The sequence below is a fragment of the Diplotaxodon limnothrissa genome, linkage group LG14 (genome assembly GCF_057381915.1).
Source record: "Diplotaxodon limnothrissa isolate DT_005_m linkage group LG14, D_limnothrissa_male_GT1.1, whole genome shotgun sequence".
Taxonomy (NCBI): domain Eukaryota; kingdom Metazoa; phylum Chordata; class Actinopteri; order Cichliformes; family Cichlidae; genus Diplotaxodon; species Diplotaxodon limnothrissa.
The window spans coordinates 35,918,831-35,940,277 of NC_140609.1; the positions used below are offsets into that span (position 1 = coordinate 35,918,831).

The following is a 21,447-nucleotide window of genomic DNA, read 5'->3' on the forward strand; positions in this document are numbered from 1 at the left end:
TAGTGTAATGAAATTGTGGTAAGTAATGAAATAAATGCTTAAGTGCCAATTCAAGAGTAATTGATTTACTTGAGAGGGGAGGCTGAATAAAGAAAAAGCTTTTTCTTTTTCTTTTTGTCATTTTTATGCACGTGACATCATGATGGGAAAGGGGGAGGTGTGTGTGGGGGGGGGGGGGGGGGGGGTTTAATACAGAGGAAGAGCAAATAAAGATAAAAGCAGACAAAGACAGAAACATCCAAACAGACAAGATGAAAGATGGGGGATTGGACAGGAGCCTCAGGTCTGAGGTCTTCTGGCAATTAAAGTGATTAATATCCTCCTGCCGAGGAAGTGATGGGAATGGGGGGTGTTTGGTTAATGGAGTCAGATTAAGAATAATTGTTGCTCAGACAGTCTGTCTGTAAAGGACTAAAAGAGGCTGAGAACACCCAGAAGAGACAGGGTTAGAAGCAAAGATTGTTCACATAAAGTCATGATACCTAGAAGCTCTGTGTGTATCCTGATGGAAGAGGAAAATTGAGAAATATAAAATGACAGAACAATGATAAATATAAGGGGCAAACAGAAGCTTTTGTGGAATTTTATGTTTTTCCCCTCACCAATCCATTCTGGCATTTGTTCTTGAAGCCCCTTAATGAGCACCAGATCCAACACCTGAGTGCACCTTCTTGTCAAAGCATCAGGCTAACAAAATACACTCATCAGTAGTGTTATTTACAGCGATAACAGTCAACCTTTCCACTTCTTTTCCAGTTTTGTTTTTAATATATTTCCATCTATACATTGCAGAAAGGTGGTAAGCAGTGGAGAGGCCTTAAGGTTTCAGTAGAAATTAGTTTATGCACTGAATCAACTGCTTGACTGACGCAGCATCTTAGTTTTATTTGTTGTATTCATAGCAGACTCAATCCCAGTGGATTAATGGATGTAATCTGAGTGTGCTCCAGGCTAGTTGGTGATGTCATCCTGACTCCTCTTCTTCTTGCTTGTCTCCTTAGGGAGGCCACAGAAAATCATCTGCCTCCATCTCATCCTATCCCCAGCATTCTCCTCTGTCACATCTACCTTCTGCATGTCTTCTTTCATTACATCCATGAATTTTCTCTGCATTCTGTCTTTTTTTTCTATTCCCTAGCAGCTCCATCTTCAACATCCTCTATCCAGTTAATCTACTATCCCTCCTCTACACATGTCCAAACACTCACAGCCTTACCTCTCTGACTGACCTCACCTGTCAGTCTGCTCATCACCACTGCAACCAGCAAGGGTCTCAGAGCTGATCCCTGATGTAATTCCACTCCCACTTTGAACCCATATGTTACTTGTACACACCCCACCACTGTCTTGCTGCCCTCATACATGTTCTGTATCACCCTCAGTTACTTCTCTGCCACTCCTCACTCCCTCATACAGAACCACGGTTCCTCTCTTGGCACCCTATTATATGTTTTCTCTAGATCCATAAAGACACAGTGCAACTGTGACCTTCTCTATACTTCTCCATCAACACTCTCAAAGCAGACATCAGATCTGTAATGCTCTTTCTCAGCATTAAGTCACACTTCTGCTAGCTGATCATCACCTTCCTTCCATCTTTTTGATAAAGGGTCCCAACAACTCTTTTATCAAAATACATCTGAGGATCTAATGCGGCTGAAAATATTCACTAACTCAACTTCTTCCTATAATGGAGTTCAACAGGCACCTTCCCAAATTAGGTTTTCTCAACTGTATCATATGATTGGATATTTAATATGAAAAGGGATATTACACTTTCACTGCACATCCTTCAATTCATGATTGTCTTGTTGTTTTTTATCCATTCCATTTATGACCCTTTATGCAGCATTACCACTTCATATTTATGTGACGTCATGCCAGTAGGGAATTTCTGCTCAGGCAGTGAGGGCAGACAAAGGGAACGGAGGAAGAAGGGGGAGGAAAGAGATGAGGAATGAGAACAATATGTGTTAGGTTGGACCTCGCTGGAGTGAGAGCTGAAGTGAAATGCTTCCCCGTGGGAGAGAGAAAGTGAAAAGAGGACTTGCTTGTCTTGTAAATAAAAACTTTGTAAAAAAATGTGAAAGAATGGATGGGGTGACTGAAAAAATAAAGGACACACATAGGTAAGAGAGACGATAGTGAGAGAGGGTTGTTCCTGGTTTGGAGCAAAGGAGATATAGGTTGTTGTAAGAGAGGGTTTTTACCACTGCAACCCTTGCTTATAGCTTCCTCTGACGTACTTGTCGTCCTGAAGGCCTGAATGATTTATTAAAGTGAGGAGTGGCAGAGAAGAGGGCAGCCAGGCGAGCTCTGATTAACTAGGGGAGCAAGGGAGGACAAGCACTCCTCTATTATTCATTACTCCACAGGAGCACAGAGTGGGAACACAGGAAGAATGGATGTGGTAGGGAAAGAATGAAAGAAAAAGGCGGAGTGGACATATTTGCATGGATCTGTCTGCTCACCTCAGTGTCTGATTGAGAAAGAATGCAGAAATACAGGCACATGTGCGTGCATGCATGCAAACAAGTCCACATGCCAACAGACACTAACATGATGTCCCTTGAAGGCAGTTGGCTGGCTGTCACACATAATTTTCACAGAATACGAGAAGACGTCAGTACAGTTCTGATAGCTGAAAAACAGATATGCATATTTGTTGCTGCACTGTAGTGCTAGAAAAGCAAATGTATACTCGTTTGTTGTTCTTAAATAATGAAGCAAAGCGTTCCCCAAGTTCACGCTGAAGATGCTTTCCTGCCCTAAGTCACCCAAAAGACTAACAAAGAAGGGCATCTGATTAATACCTCAAAGGTAAAAACATATAATATTGATGCCCTTTGGGTCAACTGGTTGCTCTGGTTGAAAACTGTGTGTTTGTGGGTATGTGTGTTCTTATAAATGATTTTATACTTTTTTCGCAAGTAAAAGTGATTTATTCTATATATTTTTTCTCTTTTGGACATTATCGGAACAGATTTTAGATTATATCTGTTGACTCAACATACTCTCAATCACTCAGGGTATGAATCACATTTTTCATGGCTAGTTGCTCTATAGATAATCGCTACATTTCTCCGCAAACAGAAAACTGCCTGCTGTGTCGTTTTACACCTTTTATGTCTCTTCATTTAATTTTTTCATCCAGTTCTAACATTTATTGTCCCTATTTTTAGTAGATTTCCTTCAGCTTTCTACTTCACTTTGTGACAGTAAAGCTCACTTTCTCTGTGTGTGATTACGTTCTTATATGTCTGCAGCAGTAAAGGGCCAGCCTGCTATGTCAAGTAGTGTTGCCAGACACCGATTGGGAAATATGCTCTCTGAGAAAGCCAGCTTGTCTGAAACCATTATATGTGTGTGTGCAGGTGTGCCACACTCCTCCGACAGCAGGCCACGGCACTAACAGTTCATTTTGGTCCATCGTGGTTATAATGGGGTTTAAATGAGGCAGCAAATGAGTTCTGCTTGAAGAGAATTACTGTTCTGCAAAGAAGTCTTCACAACGTCAGATGCAGTTCTTTTACCAGTGCAGGTCTTGCAAAGAGATATGGGTTTGACTGAAGACTTGTGATTATATGCAAAAGAAAAAAAGGGGGTTTTAGACTTTTCAGAAACAGAAATTACTGCAGAAAATGTTGTGCTTTGTAAACCAAAGCATTGGCTGCAGAGGAAGGCAGTGTTTAACCATTAGGTTCAAACTTTCAGATTATAATTACTACACTGAACTGTGCTGGGTTTAACAATGATGGGGACTATTAGTTTATGTGACAAGAACTCATTATTTATAAAATAGCAGTATCAATTTTAAATGTAAAGAACAAAACAAAACCGCGATTATGAAAACTGATGAAATGGCTCAACTTGCTCATCAGCTTGCTGCAATTTTATCTTTCTAGAAACCAAAAGAGTGAAACAGCTTACAACAACATCTTACCTCATTGAGTTGCTGACTTAAACAGCTTCTTGTTTTTTAATTTAAGACGAAATGATTTTTCACTGCATCATGTGTTCCTGCTCTATACCATGGCCTTCTAGCTGAGTTGAAGATCTATTTCAGTGAAACATTATGTATTCTGCCACAGGCCACTGGACATTTCAGTTCACTTAAATCACCTGAATTATTCACCAGACACACAGCATTAGTTCATCACAGCTGTGTGTGTGTGAGAGAGTTAACAGTGATGCTGTATATCCACTAACTGTATGTCATTATTATCATGTTTGTATAATCTGCATAACATGAAACATTTAAAGAAAACAGCAGTCAGCTTCAATCAGTGTTGGCAGTAATTGTCCTCAGGGATTGTGTTGAAGAATACAAGCGTTGGTGTTAATATCAGTGCAGATAGTCTGTAGATCAAAAGATGCAAATCAGAGTTAATTTAAAAAAAAACAACCTGTTCATCATGCGTGTAGCTTTTTCGGTAATTACACTTATTCATAAGAATACAGTTAACTAATTCATTAAATATCACAGCAGTCCTGTGGGTGCTCTGTGGTGTAAAAGCAAAAAGACTGAAAAAGATCAGGGAAATGAATGCAACTTCAAATAAGAAGAAATAAAAGAAATTAGCAGATGTTTTTCCATGTATAATGTACAGTGTGGGATAATGCTGCAGACCAGCCTTGAATGGTGCTTTGTCATATATTACTATATACAGTTTTTGCTTGCAAAACATGCAGCTGTTGAAATACTTAATAATACAATGCCATCTGTTGGTCAGTAAGGGACATTTCAAAATGGTATTTTCAAGTAACAAAACTCCAAATACAGCACATTTTAAAGAAAAGGCAAAAACAAAAACACGATTTTCATCTTTTTATTCAGTATTCAAAAATTTGATCACTATGTGCTCCGTAGAAGCCTAAAGGTTAGATGCACAGAGGGCCCTAGTAACACGTGAAACTTGTGTGGAAACAAAAAAATATATAATAAAACCAGTTTTTGTCACCACATGCACTACACCACTGTGAGTACACACACAAACACATCCACCCGGAAAACACTTTCAAAAAAGACACACTTATTTAGTGAGCATAAACATACAACACAAACCTGAAGGCAAAAAGAAAATACTGAGGTTGAAAATACTATGGTAAACCTACTACCGCTGTAATGATAGGAGAACACAACTCCTGACATTCAAAAAAAATCACAGATATTTCAAGAATATTGTTGTTATTAGGATTTAACAGCCACTGTAGCCAGAAAAAGTTACAGTTAAATACTAGTACTAATATCTGAGAAACTATTTGCAAAGACTGTGATATCTGAGTACATTTCTGAAATATTATGTAAAGTAAAACATTCCCTGCTAACTGCTCTCTTTTACTGTGGTGCTTCCTTTCTGCAAACTTTTCCAGGAATGGAAACTTAGATTTTACTTTGATTGAAGCAAAGCATTTCTAAACTGAGCAGTCACAAGATTTCACACACCTGCCATGACTTTGCTGATAAGTTGACTGAACATCAAAAGCCAGTGTTTGCATTCTGATTAGTAACCTTACCAACTTTTTACTCATTGTATGGTGAACCCTTGACTGAAGCCTAAGTAATCCGAACAACATGGACCTTCACCCCTTTGTAACATTTGGATAGACAACAAAACTTGACTATCTGTTATAGAGTTGTAACATAGATAATTATTCTACAGCCAAGCCGGTACAAACGTAAAAAGATTTATCCTTGTCAGTACAGCCAAAAGGAGTATAGAGACTTCACCTTTGCCTCTCCTTCCCTGACAGATCACAAAAAATCTTTTAGGTCTGCAGTCTTTTTATGGCCGTACAGACAGTTTGTTCAACTAAAAGTCTGAAGCTATAAAGCATCTGAGAATATTCCCTGCATCAGTTTGACCAGACCTGATAATCAGGATGCCACTTAACACAGAGATTTCGGCCGAACCTTCGGGAAAAGCTAGAAAAAGAAAAAACAAACATGAAAACAATTAAAAGTCATGTTTTGTTGCAAAATGAAAATCATGAAATCAGGAGAAAAGGACTGAATTGATGTTTTCTTTATTTAGAAAGTGGTGTCTTACCCCAAAGTAGTTGTTTGGAACAAAGCCTTCCCTGCCACACAGTGAGGCCCACCACCAGTCTGACCCCTCAGGTTTCTGGAGGATGGTGACCATGTCTCCGTCTTTAAAGCTCAGTTCATCTGCTGCCTGAGCTGGGTAGCTCCACAGAGCATAAAGCACTCCGCTGTTGTCCACCCCCATGGCCTCCTCCGCAGCTGAAGAAAGAAAACATACAAGATACATATAACTATAAAAACTGCTGTACCAGAAAGCAGTAGTTTGGAATAGTGTTCATTGAGAGGCTAGAGGTCACTATATTTGCTTTTGAACGCCACCTTAAAGTGTTCCTACGTTGTATTCTTAAAATTATTTTTTTTAAAAGAAAGAAAGAAAGAAAACTTGTAATCCTCCTAACATTTCTTTGGGAGTAGATTTTGAACAAAACTATTTAATTATGATTATTATTTTTCTTACTATTATTTATATTACAACATACAATATATATACATATTCTGTACATGTCTGTGAATGGCTGAATGCTATTTAACAAAACAATTGACACTGAGGTTAAACATGGAGCAGATTACATCAGTAGAAAATATCATATGATACGTTATAAGTACTATTTGACTAATTAAACAGTTCATAGTACAGTTTACGTGTGGGAGTTGTTGTCTCACCCCTCAGGAAGGTTTCACACTCCTCATATCCAGGAGCATAAGGGTCACACTTCTGGGAGGCAGTAGCTCTGTCTCTTTCTGTAACGGCCATGACGGCAGCCCCACTCCTCACCAAAAACTCACAAAGAGGACGGTCATTACAAGAGGCTGCACAATGAAGAGGAGTCCTGTGGGCCACATAAAGAGCTTTAATTATGTTGTATTTATAGATATGGATATATCCGTACACCGTCTTCCAGTTCCAGGGCTTTGGATACCAGGATATAACATTATATTAAAAAATAAAACATCTATTCCTTTGCAACTCCTTCAGATCAACTTCATCAAATGATAACTTAGACTGAAAAACCTTTATCCTTGTCAGCACAGCCAAAGGGAAATATTTACAAAACCAAAATGCAAAAAAAGAAAAGTTAAGCACACTACATGTTAACGTTTTCTGTATGACTTTATCAGACTCTCATGTCATTATGGTCGAACTATGGCCCACTTTTTTTTTAGCAACGTTGCTTGAGGTCATTGAGCTTTGCAGGCATTCATTTATGCACAGTTCACTTACGGTTCCACCACAGCATTTCAGTGAGGCTAATTCTTTTCTTTTTCAACCAGTCTGTTGTCGATTTACCAGTATGCTTAGAATCTTTGCCCTGTAGGACGGATGACCAAGTTTAGTCAAAAAGACTTCACATCTGATTCTAGAATACTTTTGTATATAAAGAAGTTTACAGTATACTCAAAAACTACATGTTGCCCTGGTCCTGTAGCTGCAAAATCAGTCCAGACATTACCGCTCCATCACTGTGTTTGACAGTTGGTATGAGGTGTTTGTGTTTGGTTTTCACCAAATGTGAGGTAGTGCATCTCCACTTCGGGCATGTCTGCCCAAAAAGACATTCTTTAGATATTAAAGATATTCTTTAGAGAGCTGTTTACTAATATGTGCATGGAAATGTTCAAGTATACATTTCTTTTGTGCAAAAGTTATGTGTATACACAAAATTAATATGGAATTTATTAAACATGAGAAAAGTGGTCGATGTTGTAAGACAAAAGTCTACGCATCTATGGCAAGAAAGCAGGGCCAACTGAAAATGGAAACAATTGCACCCAAAGAGAAAGCCAGAAAAGTTGAAAAAGCTTTCCAAAGTTAGGCCTTCATCACTTTGTTCTAACTGTGTTCATACATTTTGAACCAATTTGGTATAAAAGACTGATTTGGCATGATATGTTTGAATGAATTTGTGTGCAGGCATTCTTACTAAATGAGAACCTTTGTTCCAGAGGCCTTGTGATTTGTTCAGATGCAGGTTTTCAAACCTAAGCCATGCTGCCATGTTATTTTTAGAGAGAACAGGCTTTCTCCTGGCAACCCTTCAAAACAATCATACTTGTTCAGTCTTTGTCCAATTGTACTGCCATGAACTGTAACATTTAACATGCTGAGGAATGAAATGTAACATTTAACAGGCTGAGGACTGGTGTATTTTGAATGGTGCTTTTTTTTATCTCAATTTTAATTTGTCTTAACATTGACGTTGGGGTGAATGTACTGGAACATTTACTGGCAGCTGTCTTCAATGTTTTCCTTTTGCGAATACGGTAATCTTTCTCCTAGTAGAATGATGGATTTCATCTTGTTTGGAAATAGCTTCATAACTCTTTCCAGAACAGTAGGAAACAATAATTGCTTCTCTGAGATCATTGGTGCACGCACCTGAATGCACCAGACCTGCAAACTACCAAAACCTCTGCTTTTATAGAGGTGGTCACACTTATTGATGATCAGTTAATCAAGTGTATTTGATCAGCAGCTCCTGTGTGCTACTTACCCTCTTAAGCCTTATGGAAATATTAAGGCTGTATTTAATTTTTCCTTCTGCATTTTGGTTGAGTTTTGGTTAAAAAATAATAATAACACTATGCCATGTAATGTTCATCTATCCAAATGTAAGACCAATTTTATGTAAATCTTTTGAACTGAAATAGGTTGTACCTTTTGTCCACATGGCTGTGCAAACAAGGAGTAATGTTGTGTTCTGAAATAAGTTATATGAACTAGTTACACAAAGGCTTTTACAGGAGGCAAACATAAGAGGAAATAAGAGAAAGAGGATGTATACAACAGTAAACAAATATTTACCAGCCATGGCTGTCAGGTGCACTGACATTAACTCCAATCCGAACCAGGAAGTCCACGATATCGTGATGCCTAAAGCAGACGGCATTATGAAGGGCAGTGATGCCTTCTTCATTTGGTTGGCTGGGATCACTCATCTTGGAAAAGCATTTTACACACAGTAGATTTGTCAGATTAAATGTGATTTATTTCCACCCACCATTTTAACAAAGTGCAGACATAAAACAAATAAGATTTGCATTTGTTGTAACCAGTTTATCCACTCTGACATTCGTTTAGCATGACTGTCAGCATTTCTTTCTAAAATAGGAGTTGAAGCTATTGTGCTGACTGGAAGACTCAGAGATGAGCTGAAAAACAGAACGCATACTCAGCATGTGTTCCTTCAGAAAACTAAAGTTAAACATAAAACATTTTTTCACAATTTTCAGTACTTCTTAATGTCTAAATACGGCACTGGAGCAGGAAGCCTGTCACTTCACTGTTGCAGTCCAATAAACTGTATTTAGGCTGCTGATGTAAACTAAAGAAGTGGAAAAAAAAATATATAACTATTATGGGCAGCCCTCGGAGATCATGCTATTTTCTTGAAATACATCCAAACCTTGCTGCCTGCACAGTTTATGTCTGGACTTTGCTAAGTGAAGTTCTCTTTAAATTCTTAACATAATTAAGCTAGCGATAGAGATAGAGAGATAGAGCTAGTATACATACCTCCTGGACAGCTTTCTGCACTGTGTCCAGGTCTCCAGCTAAAGCTCCATCAAGTACAAGCACCAGCGGGCTAAGCCGAGCCCGCCTGCCAGAATTTTTGCGCTTTCGATTAGGCAGGCGCAAAATTGAACGGTAATTCTGCACAAAAAACAGAATATCAGTTTGTATAAAGCCAAACACTTGGCTGCAGAAGATTGCATTCCACCTTTTAAAACATTAGACGCTATTGTTATAATTGTTATTGTTGTTAAATACTTACTTTGTCATTTTTAATGAGAGTGGGTGTCTTAGGTGGAGGGAGAGGGGGTAAAGCACTGTCCTCCCCATCTGATGAGCTGCTACTCTCACTACCTTTGTCCGCCTTGTTATGGTATTCCTTGCGAAAGAGCTTGTTGATAAGATGTTTGTACTGGTTTGGTTGGTAATGCGAGGGCTTCTTCAGGGGCTTTGAAAGGTTCACAGAGCCCCTCCTCTTCAGGGCTCTGGGAATTTCTGCCCTGATGCGCAGGACCTCCTCTATGACAGGGGTCACATGGCTCTGGGCATCAGGCGCCACCACTGGTTGCAGCGTGGTGGGGCTTAGGGGCCGAGGAGGTTGCTGATTGGTGCCCTCGGTCTCCACACTACCCTCTGATATGGCAGGATTCTCCAAATTTACAGGATTCTGCTGAGCAGATACCAACCGCTCTAACTCTGCATCTATATCCGCTGGGTTCAGCACTACAATCATGGATAAAAATCACCATTTATAAGACAGAGATTCATAAACCATAGTGAGGAAGTGTTTGCTAATGTAAAATGTGTTTTACCGTCACTGTATAGAGCTGGCTGCCACAGCTCAGGTGGCTTCAGTTGTGGCTGAACTGCAGGAGGCTGGAAGAATTCCTTTGGGACGGGTACAGCAGGTTGGTAAGGTGACATGTCACTTTGTCCTCCAACCACTCTGGGTTGGGGGGCTATCATTGCTCCCCAGTAAGGATTTTGAAGGCGCATGATGACAGAAAGAGGAATGGGTTTATGCTGGCGGGACTGAGTTGAATTGGGAGGAATAGAAATACGGGAGATGGGCTGAGACTGGTAAGGGGAGTGAGACTGAGATGGTGGTACTGCAATACGTGCATTACGGGGGAGGGATCCACTGGAAAACTGAAGAGTATTAGAGAGACGATCCTGTAACAGAAGAAACAAAGAAGGGACACTTTTTTTCCTTTTATTTCAATGGAGGAAGTAATTTGGGGGGTTTTCGTGTTGCAATTCTTTTTCATTAAACTGGACATTTTTCTGTCCCACAGAAGACAAAAAATGCAGTATTACAAAAAACATGCTCTGAATTGAAATCAAGATTTTTAGGAAAGGTGCATCCTGTTCACTAATGTTGGGATCAACTTTTTCTTATCTATGAAAAAACAAGGAAATAGAGTAATTTACATATCTGAAGTTTCTCATGAACTGCAGGGAGTCTGGAAGCAGATTCATTGGAATTAAAGCGTTGAGATACACAAAAGCCATACAAACAAGTTTCATCTTGTATTACAATTTACTTTTATGGGGCTTGGAGCTGGAGAAGGGCCATCGAGGTTGGATTCTTTCCAATTTGGATTTGGCATAGTTGACCGCAGCCACTCTGTCTCTGTAACAGCAAGGTTAAAAAACAAAAAGAACAACAACAAAAAAAACTTGCTTAGATTACTTGCAGAGACTCATTCCAGAAATTCACTTTAAATGGTCATAAAACCACTAACTGTCATAAGTGTGATGAGGCTTCCTTTCATAAGACATGTCCAGATCTGTCTCATTCCACTTGCCAGGACTCTTCTGCCATTGCACAGCCTCGTCTGATATTGTGGGAGATAAAGCAACAAAAATATGAGCAAAGGAAAAACAAAAATAGAGCAAGTGTGCTAGAAAGTTAATAAGCTTACGGACCAGTATTATTTTTTATAACATTTTCATGCGTTTGTTTTTTATAACTGAAAGAACACTGTGATACGTCTACTTTTAGATTTGTTTTCATGTTCAGAAAGTGAGTCTGTTTTTTATCTATTTATCTATCTATTTTTTTTTTATCTTGTTGACTAAGAAGCGCTTTTTCAGCCACACTTTAATGACATCTCTACCCAACACACCCCTTTATTTAATCCAGACAATATTTGAATCTCAAATCCTGACTTATATCCAGATATGTTGAGGTAATTTAATTTGAATTGTTGGGTAGTTGCTCACCTAGTTTCTTAATAAAATGTATTAAAATTACTACAAAGGTAATAAAGTAAAATGAATTTCATGATAATTAAGTTTAAATGTCCTGAAAATGAAAACTTTACCTTGTTGCCTGGAACTGCTAAAATTTCTGGGAAGCGTGCTGGACATTGGATAATTGGCAGACAATGGAGAAGGGCTTCTGTCGAATCGAGGCGACCTTGGACGCATCTGGCTGCTGTCATAAGGTCTGAGCAAATTGGAATGGGCTGAAGCTGATGGTTCCAAAGTAACAGCCTTTGAGTTTGGAGCAGGGCTTCTATCAGTGGAGCTAACTGATCTTCGTGGGCTCTTGTCATAATGAGGCAAAGAATTATACTTCGTGTTTTGAGCTGAATGGCTGTAACTATGGTGGACGATGTCAGATCCAGCTCGGACTGGAGCATGTGCACTTCTTTGGAGCTTTGGGGATGATAGTGGGCTTGGTGGGAATACGGGGGAGGATCTGGTATTATTATTGTTAGAACTGACAGAGTCAATGGGACAGAAGGATGCTGAGCTTGTGGAGTAAGCTGAAGAGCTGGGGGATCCATTACTGCTGCCACCGGATGCCTGTTTAGTAGTGGAAGTGCTGGAAGACCAACTGGACTGAGGCTGCTCTCTGGAGATACTGGAGGTGGCCTACAGAAAAAAAGAGATATGGATATCACTGCGTTTTGTTTTGTTTTAAACACAAACATGTCAACATGTTTTTGTTGGCATTCAACTACATCTGTACAAGGGTGTGTTTGAAAGAGTGCAAGTGAATTTGAATGAAAGTTTTTATTTTGGTCTGTGTTCACACATTTACAAAAAAATCAGGACAAGGAAAGCCCCTCACTGGCAAATTTAATTTAGAAACAGAGGAAAGGAAAAAACAAATAAATCAACCACTGCCTTGATATTTCCACCCATGTTGCACACTTTGAAGGACTACAAAATGTAACTATTATAAACTAGTGCAAATTAACAGCTAAAAGAGGGAAACTAGTACTACATGTGTGTGTATGAGTGAGTACCTGTGACTTAGACTCTGTGTTGTTATTGCTGGTGGAGGCCTCCTGCAGCAAGGAGTTAAACTCTTTGGATAACTCGTCTGCTGTAGCGAGTGATGCGCTCAGATCATCATTCATGGTCTGGACTGAATATAAACCGCAAATGTACAAAACTCAATTAGCAGAGGATATTATTCCCACATGTACAAATATACACAGAGCCAAGTGGAAAAGTTAAACATTAGTGGAAACTCACACAGCATGCTGCTCCCAAAACTTGTTTGAGAACTCATGACTCATCAGATAGCAATAACTTGCTCCTGAAAACAAACGCCACCTGTTAGGACAGAAAAAAAAATCCAAAAAACAAAACACTTCCATCAGCTTACAAGCTTTTTATCATCTTTTTAGAAGAATTAACATTTTACAGGAAATGTTTCTCCTAATACTGAACTACACACAGACTTCCTTGAACCCTAATTCACTTTAAATCAACCTTGAAAGTTAGGTTTCATGCAAGATTTACTTTGCTTAGCTCTTCCCTTTCAGCTCCAAGCTGAAATTACCTTCAGGCAATTTCCAAATAAGCCGAATGCCTGTCATGTCTAAACAAGTCACAATTTCCTGATTACTGAAAGTTCAAAAACAGAAATATGACATAGTGCACAATTGCAAACATTTATAATGACGTTATAGACATTTGAGCGCCCTTTTAAGTGCTGGTTGCAGGTGTTCATCATACCTACTGACTCAACCAAGTTATCTGAGATACCAGGTGCTCAAGCTTAACATCACTTATGACTTATGTTGGAGTGTCAGTTTCAGACAGACAGGCCAGACAGACAGGTGCAGCACAGCTTCAAGTGTGTGACAAAGTATAGTAATACTAACAACCAGAGAGACGCCGATGCAAGCTGGGCTATTCTGTTAATGAGTTTAAGCCAATAAAAAAATACGAACAATGAGCTGCGCAGTAATAACCACTTTGCATAGAAGCCTTTGCAAAGGCTTTTTTGTGTATACATTTGGATGCACTACAAAAAGCTGAGAGTCACCACTGCATGTTTCTCAGTAAACTTAAAACATACATTTATAGTGCATCTTCAGCCTTTAGGTCCAGTAAATATTGTTCATGCAGTAGAAATCTTATGAAGACCCTTTAGTTCATGACATTTCTAAAAGTAACTCTGTCATGTTGAAAGCTTAACTTATCACCCTTATCTAATAATTTATATTGTGAGTTCCAGCAGATTTCCTTTGTGGTTTACGGTTCTTTGTATAGTTAGCCAACTACATTCTGCAGTAGGCAAGTAGATGTTACATGAGCCGCAATGGCTGCTTTCCAATCCATAGCTAGTATAAAGCTAGAATGACGGTGAAATTTGATGTTACTAAAGAACATTGTTCAAACTAGTTTACAGTAGTAAGGTGCCAAATTAGTGACACCTTCAAGAAGCAAGTCCTGTCAGTCAGCAGCCTACCAAAGAACATCAAGACATTTGGACATTTATTTTTGAAGTATTATAAAAATCAGCTTTTATTTCAATGCTCAGTAGACTTCTACCAACATCTTTGCTGTTGCAAAAGTCTCTCCTGCTATCCAGGACCTACAAGAGTTATAACCATGGAACCCAGTTTGCCCTGCAGGCAGTGCAACAGTACTGTAGACTGTAACACTATACTGCAAACCACCCAGTTTTACCTGTCCTTACCGTCCTATATTCAGTTTATTGCGACATCCCTAGTTTAGGCATAATGGGGGGAAAAGGTTGTGACAGAGGACAGATTTATTGAACCTCCTCACTTTCACTCAGATGCTGTTTCCTGATACTTTGATTTTTATTGTGTTAGACTAGACACAGATTACACATGTACATGACGATGAAAATGAATTTAATACGCATAATGTGTAGGAAAAAATATAAAACATTTTTGGAAATGTTCCTCGGTTCACTTTTAGTGGTTTAAAGGAGCCAAGCCACTTCCACTAGTCATGAAGAGAGATGCGAGATTGAGCTTCGTAGTCCCCGGTTGTTTAATATTGTTGTGTTTGTACATAAAGAAACCTTGTCTGGACCAATCTCAACCAGCATTGGTTATGCACACCCTGCTCTACATAATTCTGATTAATTAGAATACCAACTGAAAATTAGCCCTGGCCAGAGCAAACAAGGGTTATATGAAGTAACCAATACTAAATTTACAGCAGAATCAGATAAGTGTTATTCATACTATTTGTCATGCTTTGTAGCAAGAACTTGTCACATCTCAGTCAGGCCTGGGTGCAGGCTCACATTCCTTACTCCTCCCAGTGAGACATTCTCACACATTAGCACACTTGAACGCTTACCACTGTCAACAGCAGCTCACACAAAAAGAGATTGCACTCTTGGTGACTCACAAAGGTCAGGCTGATCACTCATTCACTGAACTCTCTCTTTACTGCCCAGGATTTTATTCACCCCACCCTTTTTCTTCCTGTGAAACTCTGCATGCCGTTTGGCACCTTTGCTATTTTCTCTTGATTCCGACAATTTTGGCTTTGTGTTGCCAGAACACTTGAACTTCACTAAAACTAGAACGGAATCATAATTAGATGTTACGTAATTTATTTTTAGATGCATGTAAGAAGTCAAGTCAAGTTAAAGTTTATTTTTCTAGCCCACATAGAACAACCTTTGCTGACCTAAGTGCTGTACAAGGTTACAGAAAATATACACTGGACAAATCCATCACTAAATCAACAACAAATATACACTGAAAATGATCAAGTAAGACAAAGTAAACAAGACTGTATTTGCATAGAAAAGCCAGGCTACGCTGCTCAACTAGAAGTGAAAACAAGCAAAGATAAGCAATTTTTTTTTTAAACAGTGTTTTAAAATGATTTAAATCAGCGGTCCCCAACCCCCGGGCCTCGGACCGGTATTGGTCCGTGAGTCGTTTGGTATCGGGCCGCGAGAGTTGAGGCTCAGGTGTGAAAAATATGGTTTTCAGGGTTTTTATCGGTTTTCAGCGTTATTTTGTTATCGTTTTTATCGTTAACTCAGTTTTCCTGGGTCTTTTCACGTGTGTTATGAATAAATCTTCTTTTTTTCAGTACCGGTACTAGTTTTACTTTGTTGTATTTATCCGCGACACCTTAAAGGCCGGTCCGTGAAAATATTGTCGGGCATAAACAGGTCTGTGGCGCAAAAAAGGTTGGGGACCGCAGATTTTAATTACTCTTTTGGGTGTGTTTACGACGTTAACTTTTCTTATAACTTAGTTTATTGCAAACTAATAAAGCACATTACTGCAGTTAATATAATGACAATATTGAATTATTTCTCTCCTTTCACTTTACTTTTATTTTGTGTTCTATCATCTTCCATGACATACCTATCATAATAACATTTAGATTCTGGATTTGCCTTTGTTTTTGTGCTATTTTAGTGTTTGTTTTGAGATAATCTCTTTCATTTATTTCTCCTTGTTTGTTTCTTTTTAATCACAATAGGTTTCATTTGTTTACTTAACACTTTTATCTTATGCAAGTGTATGAATCTAAAAAAATAATAAAAAATCTAGACAACTCTGTGTAAAGAAAAAAATGTTTTTAGAAGTGAAGACAGAGATATATAGTCAATAACTTTGTTTGTTGGAACAGCCAATATCCTTTCAGTTATCACATATAGTATCTCTTGAGGCAATTGTTCCACATTTTAATAGACGTGCTACAGTAAATAAAGCATATGCAAATATGGAAGCGAAAAAACATCAATCATCTAGACGTTTAAAGTGAACTGACAGCTTGTGGCTACTGCAGCTGTGCTGTCGTCTATTTCTGGTTTTGTGTCATGGTTAGTTTCTTGGAAAACCACATTTTGATTTTCTTGCCAGTGCTTAGACTAGAATGTAGTACAATACAGCAACAATTAGCTCTTTCAAGTGGTGAAGCCAACATAAAAGCCACAGGAATAAAATATAAAATGGCACTTGACAAAACTACTGTCCCCAAAACTACTGGCAGTGCAAAATGTTAAAATTCTGTTAGGACACCCTGAAAAACAGAGAGAAACTATGGGAAGCACAATGGAAATTTAGAGATTAAAGACAATAATCATTAGCTTTGCAAAATGCTAGGGTGTGTCTAACCAAGACTACAAGCAGTCTCTCCCTTTCCCACTCCTTTTAAGTCTTTCGCTAGAAGTTCATGATTACACATCCAATTCTTTAGTTTTATCCTAACTACATATTTCTATCTAGGTACTAATTTCCTGCCTGTTCTCTTTCACAATTGTCGGTCCCTCCTTCATATCCTTCCTCCAGAACTTTGGCTTTGTGCTGGCAGAAAACTTGCAACAGCATGATAAAGCATTCCCTTTATACAACTTCCCTTTGTGGCCTGCTTTTCATTTTTGTTTATCATAAAGTCCTAAAGCAAACATTACCTGTAAGTCATCATCAATGAACATACATTTCAATTGCTCTTGCATAGTAAGATTTTAAATACCAAGGCCCTATTTCAGGAAGCCGGTTTAGAAAACTCAGAGTGAAAAACGATACTCAGGGTTGAGTAACCCCGAACTGTCCAACTCGGAATATTCGGTTTCAGAAAGGCTGATAACAATTAGTTCAGTCAACGCGGAGTTGCTTTAACCCCAAGTTAAGCGCGCGCACGAGGATACATAAAGCCCTGATTAGTGGAGCACAGATTAAGCAAGTCACCATGGAGACGGAGGGAAAGAAGGCGCGGTCAATGTATTTTACAGCGCTTGAGGCCGAAATTCTGATGGCAGCATATGCCGATAACATGCAAATTTTGCGGAAAAAAAGTAACACAGCCACAGCTGCAAAAGAAAGTGAGCATGCATGGCAAAACATAGCCGACAGAGTCAATGCGTGAGTGTTAATTTAAACATTGATCTAGGGATTTCCACCCATTCAACACGTTATTTTATTATATTTATTTTATTTTTTATTTTATACATTTGATTTTGTGATGTGATGTGAGCGCAGGTGCAACCCAACAGGCCCCAAACGTTCCTGGCAGCAAGTAAAAATGAAATATAAAAATATAGTCCAAACAGGTAAGGTGTAATTGTATTATGAGCCACAGTGCTTGGTCTGTTTGTCCGATGTAAATCGATTGCAGTTAGAGGCTACATTAATTTCCCCTCTGTAAGCACTTATTGAAATTATCTGAGCATTACAAGTACATATTTGCTTACTCTGTATGCTCAAATGTGACCCGTTATAGCCAACAGAACAAAAAGCAGAGGCCCGAAAAACAGGTGGGGGTCCTCCACCACCACCACTCACAGAGGCTGAGCAGTTGGCTTCTACATTTGTGATAATGTTGGCAGCATCACATATGATCTTCACAGTGCAGAAAACACAAATTAGCATCCATTACTATAATGAAATAATTTGTTAGTTTGAAATGCTACAGGGAACTATGTACCTGTACATTAATGCTGTGGAAAGACTTCCTGTTCACATAGTCTCCTTCATTTACTGAAGGAGCAATGATTGGAATGTGAGTGCCATCTATACAGCCAATCACGCCTGGGAACCGTGAGAATAAATGTAACATTTAAGTAGTAGTTCAAGTATCACCACATCATGAATTAAGTTTTGTTCATCCTGATACCTGCAATTTTGTGGAATCCCTCTTTGATAAATCTTGTGGGTCTATGACCGGGGAACACCACAAACGAGTACAGGAGACGTTTCAGTGCAACTGTAACATTCCTGACTGCCCGACAGACGGTAGCCTTGGAAACGTGCTCAGCGTCACCAATATTATACAGAAAGCTCCCGTTTGCAAAAAACCGAAGTGGAATACGAATAATATGTACAGAACTGAGAGAATGTCCGTGATGTGTCACATGAGCAATATTAGGCCTGAGGATGTTATTCAAATAAATTATAGATTGTGCTGAAAAACGTAACGTTCACACAGGAAATCATCAGGAAATGATAAAATGTCCGAACGCGCTCTAATCACTCTCTCCCGGCGGAGAGCTCTGCGGAGAATTTGGGCTTCAACATCTACTGGCTCTTCAAGGAAGGGGCACGCCATGTCTGACACTTCCTACAGTCAGGTTTCTGACAAAGAGGCGGAGAACGTCAGGGTTAGTTGAAGTAAACCTGCTAGGGGGCAGGTTAGCTTCACGGAGTGTGTCGTCATAGTAACTCACTCAGAATTAATCTAAACTCGCTTTGTGAAACCGAAAACCCAGAGTTTTCGTTAACTCAGGGTATACTTACTCAGAGTTTGCACTAAACCGGCTTCCTGAAATAGGGCCCAAGAGTCCAAAGTCCAACATCCAGCATAATGTTTACACTGGCTCATCACTGTTTCATGTAGTAAGAATGTTTGAAAACATGGCGAGAAAGGAGAATAAACCCAAGGATAATTATGCAGATTCATGTGGGAGGTGCTGTGTAATTACTGTGAGAATGACCAGGAATCTGTGTTGCAGAATTCTGAGATCTTCATGCACTGATAGGCTTTATCATTAGTATTAGCATTCTTGCATCAACAGATACCGGCAACACTTGAGCTGTTTATGTGAAAGGTCATGTCAAGGCTTGTAAAACTAATTTCAAAAACCGCTATGACTTTGTGCTGACCTAGTTACATGAGAAGTTTAGTTAAATTTGACTATGACCCCATGCTGACATTAGACTAATCGTAAAGGGCTCACTGATTAAAACATGGCATGTACTTGGATAACAGTGAGATAACGAGTTGGAAAAACCCCACCCAAAGAACTCTGTTTTGTTTTTTTACAGTGCTTTCACCTGCACAGCAGACTTAGTTAGTCACTGAAAGCCAAACCTACATAATTACACAAACAAGAGTTCACACTAATACGCTCTATTCACGATAGCAACTGTCACTTCCAAAGACTTTACACAATACATGACTATTATACTTCTCAAGCTTGGGATAAAAGCAGTCACTGCAGACACAAGAGCACATAAACTATGGATAGACCAGAGACATGCTGAGGTGATGATTACTAATCCAGAACAAGAGTATATCTTTCCTTCCTTTTGTCCCATAATGTGGACAACTGTTTTTTAGCATAGCCTCGTGTCTCTGTGGTGGTAATTCATTTCACTTCTAGCATAATACTGTTCTCCACAGCATATGACACAGGAATCTCTCAGTGCTATATGACATTTCTGGGAAGTTACATGCCAGATCCATTCATCCAATGCCTGCTTTGTAACATTCTCAAGCTGTGGTGCAAAGCAGGGCCACTACCAAGAAGTAAATATCAGCTGGTATATGCGTATGTACATGAATTCGACCACAATTTTCTTTTTTTAAATTGCTGAATTCTGCTTGGTTTTAACGATTTTTTGCAACAGGTTGCAGCAAGTACAACAAATGCAGCCAAACTTGTTTTGATAGAGAAACCATGTAAAGCACACGTTCTGGATAAATACCATTTCATCCCTGTTCCAACAGGAAGGTTTGCTTTGCTTGTAAATTAGAGTTGTGTATAGATCCAACATGCAGTTCAATTAAGCAAAAAATTGGCACAGTTGAATTTGTGATGTAAAATTGACTGAAATAGTGGTTATACTAACACCAAATGTTATGAATGAATTTCTTGCTTATCCTAACACTAAAAACAACAATTAATACATTTCATCCCGGACCCAGTGTAGTAACAATCCAATAATAATGCACATCAAAAAATAAAAAGAATAGAAGCACAAAACTGATAGAAAAGACACCCTGGATATTGTGTTTCTACATAGCTATATTAGACTATATATATATATACATAACTGTAAATAAACGATTGTTTTACTGGTTGCACATCAATGTCCAGCCAGCAGCTCGCTTTTGCACTTCAGCTTTTCTTTGTGGTTTTGGACAGAGTGGCATGCCAGGCACGGTTGGTAACATCTGATTTTCATTACAGTACACGCTCTTCCTCAAATAGAAGAAACCTCACAATCAACTAGAAATGAAAGGAGATACGCTGTGAAAAAGAGTTTTCATAACTTCAGTTGAGGTGCGAACAGATAACTAATCCGACGTTGCACAAATCCGTAATGCAGGCACCATCTTAAACCGCAACTTAAAGTTTTCGACCATGAAGACGGGCAAACTTGCATTACGGAACAAATTAAAAGTTCATACCTCAACAAATCAGAGCCTGTCCTTTTGTCCTAAACTGAAGAGAAGAGAATGCGTTGCGTCCAAACCTTCTTGTCTTCCTGAAGTTGGGATCAGCCTGAGTCGCTCTCTTGTGGCGGCGGCTCCAGACATTTAGTCATAGCTGCGTACCGAGTTGAGTTATTTTGGCTGATAGTCCAGCCCCTCGGCTTTCTTCACTGCTGTAACCCGAGCCAGGTGTTCCTGCCACAGCTGTTCCAGGTGAAGTATATAATCCGTGAGGGAAGAGTTGCGTATTATTTAGTAAATTGCGGACAGGTAATTGTCGATTTTTTTTATTCACACCCTCACTTTTGAATAGATTTTTTTTAGTTTATGAACTGTGTTACATGCATAATAATAGACTATTGTTTTACACAATTATGTATTTTTAAAAACATATAACTGTATTAATTTGTTGGGCCTATAGGCCCATCATATACTTCCGATACACAAGTCTCTCTCATTTTAAGAAAAAATAGAACCA

General features: G+C 39.0%; 1 protein-coding gene across 2 annotated transcripts; it reads right to left on the reverse strand.

Annotated features, from left to right (window-relative positions):
• Window positions 1-4,867: 4,867 nt before the first annotated feature.
• On the reverse strand, window positions 4,868-21,066 carry ppp1r13l (protein phosphatase 1, regulatory subunit 13 like). Of its 2 annotated transcripts, none has more exons than XM_085370630.1 (13): window positions 20,946-21,066; window positions 13,050-13,113; window positions 12,818-12,939; window positions 11,885-12,440; window positions 11,303-11,395; window positions 11,102-11,190; window positions 10,370-10,730; window positions 9,820-10,280; window positions 9,561-9,698; window positions 8,850-8,983; window positions 6,710-6,876; window positions 6,051-6,244; window positions 4,868-5,926 (listed from the first exon to the last, which is right to left on the reverse strand). In XM_085370630.1, exons 2-13 carry the CDS (start codon window positions 13,084-13,086, stop codon window positions 5,891-5,893), a joined length of 2,388 nt encoding a protein of 795 aa, XP_085226756.1. In that variant the 5' UTR covers window positions 13,087-13,113; window positions 20,946-21,066; the 3' UTR covers window positions 4,868-5,890. The 2 variants fall into 2 exon arrangements, with proteins under 2 accessions (XP_085226756.1, XP_085226755.1); XM_085370629.1 differs by having other exon boundaries at window positions 13,050-13,130.
• Between the last annotated feature and the right edge of the window lie 381 nt (window positions 21,067-21,447).

Bases quoted from the DNA above. Each gene is read 5' to 3' on its own strand.
- ppp1r13l (XM_085370630.1), bottom strand. From the start codon at position 13,086: ATGAGTTCTCAAACAAGTTTTGGGAGCAGCATGCTGT. The intron at 11,396-11,884 runs GTAAAGTTTTCA...CCACAATATCAG, and splicing joins TAGCAGTTCCAGGCAACAAG to ACGAGGCTGTGCAATGGCAG. The intron at 8,984-9,560 runs GTATGTATACTA...TGCTTTTCCAAG, and splicing joins TGCAGAAAGCTGTCCAGGAG to ATGAGTGATCCCAGCCAACC.